The sequence below is a fragment of the Coffea arabica genome, chromosome 2e (genome assembly GCF_036785885.1).
Source record: "Coffea arabica cultivar ET-39 chromosome 2e, Coffea Arabica ET-39 HiFi, whole genome shotgun sequence".
Classification (NCBI taxonomy): domain Eukaryota; kingdom Viridiplantae; phylum Streptophyta; class Magnoliopsida; order Gentianales; family Rubiaceae; genus Coffea; species Coffea arabica.
In genome coordinates this window covers 64,820,867-64,826,215 of record NC_092313.1, presented here as the reverse complement: position 1 = coordinate 64,826,215, position 5,349 = coordinate 64,820,867, and the positions used below count along the sequence as shown (strand labels likewise).

The window sequence follows — 5,349 nt, the reverse complement described above, 5'->3', positions numbered from 1 at the left end:
CCAAAGATAGTGACCAGAGATTCGGCCTCCACCCACTTTGTGAAATAGTCGATGGCCACCACGAGGTGTTCGTACCTTCCGGGAGCTCGGGGAAAGGGACCCAGAAGGTCTATTCCCCACTGGGCAAAGGGCCAAGGATTGTGGATGAGGACCATCTCCCGAGTGGGCTGGTGACGCAGCGGGGCGTGCACCTGGCAGACTCGACATTTCTGAATAAGAGCGGCGGCATCCCAAAACACCGAGGGCCAGTAGTAGTTTAGGAGCAGACATTTTTTGGCCAACACTCGGAACCCCACATGTGCTGCACACAGGCCTTCGTGAACTTCTCGGATAACATAGTCGCCTTCCTCGGGAGTCACACACTTTAGCCAGGGAGACAAATACGACCTCCTGTAGAGGGTCCCCCCAGCGTAGGCGTACTTAGCTGCTCTGAGCTGGTGTCGGCGAGCCTCGATTTTGTCCCCGGGAATGACACCCGAGCTGAAAAAGTCCACGAGGGGAGTCATTCAAGAGGCCTGGTTGGCTATAGCCAAGGCCCGGACCTGGTCAATGCTCTTTTGCTTGGCTACCTCTACCAAGACTTCCTTGTTCAGGTGGGCAAACGAGGGGACGCCAGTTTCGACGGGGCGTCCGCCCGCTTGTTCTGTGATCTCGGAACCGACTCGATTTCGAAGACATCAAACAGGCTTATCGTCTTCCGTACCTCGGCCAAGTATTTTTTCATGACGTCCTCCTTGGCCTCGTACTCTCCGCGAACCTGGTGGACTACGAGTTGAGAGTCGCTCCGGACCCTGATCGCGGTTATACCCATCTGGTGGGCTATCCGCAATCCTGTCAATAAGGCCTCATACTCAGCCTCATTGTTGGATGCCAGGAAATCAAATCTGAGTGCGTAGGTCAACTCCTCCCCGGTGGGCGAGATGAGTAGCAGGCCGGCTCCGCTCCCTTCCTTACTTGAGACCCCGTCTACAAATAGTACCCACAGCTCTTCCGGCCGCGCCTCCTCGGGCATAGAGCTCTGCTCAGTCACGGACAAACTGGCTCCCTCGGAGAGGAAGTCTGCCAGGGCCTGAGCTTTGATAGCGGTGCGAGGTTGATAGCCGATGTCGTGCTCGGCCAGTTCGACTGTCCATTTGGTCATTCTGCCCGAGACCTCAGGTTTTGTGAGTATCTGGCGTAAGGGTTGATCCGTCATGACAACAATGCTGTGGGTCTGGAAGTAAGGTCGGAGCTTCCAGGCGGCGTGCACCAAAGCAAGGATCAATTTTTTCGTCAGCGTGTACCGCGTTTCTGGCCCTTGTAAAGCACGACTGACGTAGTATATCGGCCTTTGAGCCCCCTGTCCTCCCGCACCAAAATCGCGCTAACGGTCTCGTTGCAAGCAGACAAGTACAGGAACAGGGTTTCTCCCTGTTCCGGGGCGGTCAGAGCGGGCAGTTCAGCCAGGCATGCCTTTAGGTCGGTGAAGACTTTCTGGCATTCCTCCGTCCATTGAAAGTCCTTAGGTATTTTCAAGATTCGAAAGAAGGGTAGCCCCCTTACCGCGGAGCGCGAGAGAAATCTATTCAGGGCAGCCATCCTTCCTGTGAGCCGTTGGACTTCCTTGACGTTCCTCGGAGGGGCCATGTCCATGATGGCTTGGAGCTTATCCGGGTTGGCCCGGATCCCCTCTTGGGAGACCAGGAATCCCAGGAACTTTCCCGACCTAACCCCGAAGGTACATTTCTTCGGGTTCAGCCGCATCCGATTTTCCCATAGAATGTTCAGGATTTCCCTCAGGTCGGGAACGAGCTGCCGGTCAGTTCGGCTCTTGACGATCATATCATCCACATAGACCTCCATACTCCTGCCGATCTGACTCTGGAATAGCTTGTTGACCAGGCGCTGGTAGGTAGCTCCAGCGTTTTTCAATCCAAACGGCATTGTCCGGTAGCAGTACGTCCCCTCCTCAGTGATGAAGGAGGTCTTTTTCCGATCCTCCTCGGCCATCTCTATCTGGTGGTACCCTTGAAGGCATACAGGAAACACAAAATGTCAAAACCCACAGTAGAGTCTACTAACCTGTTGATTCTCGGCAAGGGGAAGCAGTCCTTTGGGCAGGCCTTATTGAGATCTGTAAAGTCCACGCACATCCTCCAGGACTGGTCCTCCTTTTTCACCAGGACGGGATTGGCTAACCAGGTCGGGTAGTATACCTCCAGGATGATTTTGGATTCCAGCAGCTTGCCGACCTCCTTCTTGATCACATCATTCCTTTCGGAGGCGAAACTTCTCTTCTTCTGCTTCACCGGCTTGAAGAGGGGATCTACGTTGAGGTGGTGGACGGCCAGATCAGTCGGAATCCCGGGCATGTCTTCTACCGTCCACGCGAAAACTTGGGCGTACTCCCTTAGTAGGGTCTTCAAGCCCTCCTTCTCTTCGGGGGGTAGCGACGCACCAACGCGGAGGACCTGGTTGGGCCGATCTTCCCTCAAGGGGAACTCCTCGATCACGTCCTGGGTGCCCAGCTGTCAGGCCTCCTCCCCCGGGATGTAAGGCTCCAAACTGGTCGTCTGGGCGACCACCTTCTCCTGCCCCCGAAGCATGGCCAGGTAGCAAGCTCTGGCCACCTTCGGATCTCCATGCACCTCGGCTATTCCTCCCGAAGTGGGAAATTTGACGCTCAGGTGGAGCGAAGAAGGAATAGCCCGGAGGGCGTTCAAAGCGGGCCGTCCCAAGAACACGTTGTACGGAGATTGTTGTTTGACCACCACGAAGTTGACAGGAATGGTCCGGCATTTGGGCGCCTGCCCTACCGTGACCATCAGGGTGATCACCCCCTCCGGATTAATGGGCGGTCCAGTGAAACCCACCAGGAGTGTCCGAACCGGGGTTAGCTGTCCGTCCTCCAAGCCGAACTCCTTGAACACCCGGTAGAACAGGATGTCCACTGCGCTCTCCTGGTCGACGTACACTTTCTTCAACCGGTAGTTATTGGTCACGACGTCTATCATGATGGCCTCGTGGTTCCCAGACGCCAGGGGAACCGCGTCCCTTGGTCCTAAGGTGATCTCTTCGTCCATACGCAGGTGCTTCAGTAAGTCATCCCCCTCGAGGGAGGCCGCCTGTTCTTCCGAGCTGCATGGCTGTCTCTCCCGTGGGGCCCCCAGCGATGGTATTTATTACCCCTGCCAAGTTTTGGGGGTCCTGGTTTGGGGAGTCGCCCCGAGGAACGTCACGCCGCTCAGGGCGGTCGCGGCGCTGGCCCTCGCCCCTGTCTCCGCGGTAGGTGCGTCCTGGCTCCTGACCTGGTCGACCTTGCCTCACGAATCGCCCCAGGAAGCCGCGCTGGATCAGATCTTCGATCTCCTTTCGCAGGGCCCAGCACCCCTCCGTATCATGCCCCACATCACGGTGGAAGACACAATATCGGTCCTGGTTTCTCTTGTTCCGGGGTGTCCCCATCTTAGGCGGCCGTTCCCCTAGGCCCTCCGCCTCCATGACGGCTAGGATCTGGGCCCTAGGCCGGGTCAGAGGGGTGTAGCCTTTCTCCGGGAGTGGCGGCGGAGCGGGGGCTTTCTCCTTTGAGAGCTGGTCGAAAACATTCTTCTTGGCCGAGCCGTCCTTGTTCTCGGGGGGTTTCCCCGTTCTCTACGATGTCCGAGCTCCCGATCTGACTCTCTCTTCAGGCGAACAGCCTCCTCCGCATTAGCGGCTGCGTGCGCCCTGGTTAAGAGCTCATCCAGGTCTCCAGGAGGCTTCTCGACGAGCTTGTAGAAAAGCTCCTCCGCCCTGAGCCCGTTCAGAAAAGCAGCCATGACCACCTTTTCGTCCTTGTCCCTGATCTGCAAGCTCTCCGTGTTGAAGCGGGTCATGAAATTCCTCAGGGACTCGTCCGGCTTCTGCTTGATTGCCATCAAGTGAGCCGCGTTTTTCGAGTAAGTCTTCGAGGAGACGAATTGGGCGGCGAACTGTCTGGCCAGCTCGGGGAAACTCCGGATGGACCCCGGTGCCAGACCCTGGAACCAGAGCCGGGCCTTCCCCTTCAGAAACATGGGGAAGGTTTTGCAGCGGACTTCATCCGCAGCGGTTTGCAGACGCATGTGCGTCAGGAAGACTGAGATGTGGTCTTCCGGGTCGGTCGAGGCGTCGTACAGCTCGATGTTCGGGATCTTGAACCTCCGGGGTAGCGAGTAGTTTTCTATTTCCCGGGTAAAGGGCGAGATGATGTAGTTGTCCTCGTACAATTGCGGCCGCAGGATCTGCTCAAGCTCGTCCTGGACAGACTTCCACTAGGGGAGGTCCCGCGGCTGGCTCTTGATAGATCAGGCGGGGGAGCGCTCAGGCTCCTTCTGCGCAAGCTTCCACGAGGAGGGATTCCTTGATCGGCCCCCAGCGGACCGGTCACAAGAGTACCTCTCGCTATCCCCAACCACCGAGGCCCGCGGCCAAGGGGGAGTCCGTGGCCGTTTCCTCCTGGGGGGCTGGTCCCGTGACTCATCCTCCGAGGGAACGGGAGGTGATTCCCTCTCCTTCCCCTTCGCCTTGGAGGTTTGTGCGCCCCCGGCTTCACCCCCCTCCTTTGCTTGCCGAATTATGTCCTCTAGCATGGGAAGGTTCTCCGTCACGAACTGAAAGATCTGTTGTCTCCGTTCCCCTGAAAGGGCTGAGCCCCCGGCGCCCTGAGCCTCCTCAATCTCCATTCGTCGGGACCCCCCGCCGGCTTAGGGATCGGTGTTCTCTACGGTTCGCTTGGAACGCGTTCTCGCCATCAACACAACTACTCGTACCTTCCGTTCCCACAGACGGCGCCAACTGAAGAAGCACTGAACTTCCCAGGACTGAGCTGACCTGATGAGCTCGGCGTGCTGATGAGAGGAGCGTGTCCCAAGCCTGCAAAGCGAACAAGAGAGTGATCTCACAGGGGAGCCCCGAGGGCGCTCCGACGGTCAAGTTAGTTTTCCGGTGAGTGAGGTTCACGAGAAGTAAAATGATCTGGAGTAATTGGCGAATAGTGAGCGTACCTTGTGCAGTGGATGTGCGTTACCATTTATACCTGCTGGTAAGTCCGACCTCCGTACGTTTCGGGACATGCCCAAAATAGTCTCAATCCCGCGCCGAGAGAGATTCTCCCCGCCCTCTGCGGGATCGTTTCCCAGGGTCTCTCGGAGCCCTAGTAGTGGTTAGCCCCCCAGGACGGTTGTCAGGGGCCTGGGGTCCAGGCCCAACTCCGACCTTCCCGGGCTGCCACGTGTCTAGGCCCAGGACGGGGCCTCCGCACCTTGCAAAGGGATTTTCTTATTGGCTCGGTTGGGGAAATATGGAGTTGAAGTTTAGAAATTTCTGGTGGATGTTGAACAAAAATTTGAG

The 5,349-nt window shown here is 57.4% G+C and overlaps 2 protein-coding genes across 2 annotated transcripts; both read right to left on the bottom strand.

Annotated features, from left to right (window-relative positions):
- Positions 1-589: 589 nt before the first annotated feature.
- On the bottom strand, positions 590-1,195 carry LOC140036405 (uncharacterized). Its single transcript, XM_072077795.1, has one exon. The coding sequence runs from the start codon at positions 1,193-1,195 to the stop codon at positions 590-592; it is 606 nt and encodes a 201-aa protein (XP_071933896.1).
- A 1,315-nt stretch (positions 1,196-2,510) lies between these two features.
- Positions 2,511-3,062, bottom strand: LOC140036404 (uncharacterized). Its single transcript, XM_072077793.1, has one exon. The coding sequence runs from the start codon at positions 3,060-3,062 to the stop codon at positions 2,511-2,513; it is 552 nt and encodes a 183-aa protein (XP_071933894.1).
- Between the last annotated feature and the right edge of the window lie 2,287 nt (positions 3,063-5,349).

Excerpts from the sequence above, each read along its gene's own strand:
- LOC140036405 (XM_072077795.1), bottom strand. The coding sequence starts at position 1,195 with ATGACGGATCAACCCTTACGCCAGATACTCACAAAACCTGAGGTCTCG.
- LOC140036404 (XM_072077793.1), bottom strand. The coding sequence starts at position 3,062 with ATGGACGAAGAGATCACCTTAGGACCAAGGGACGCGGTTCCCCTGGCG.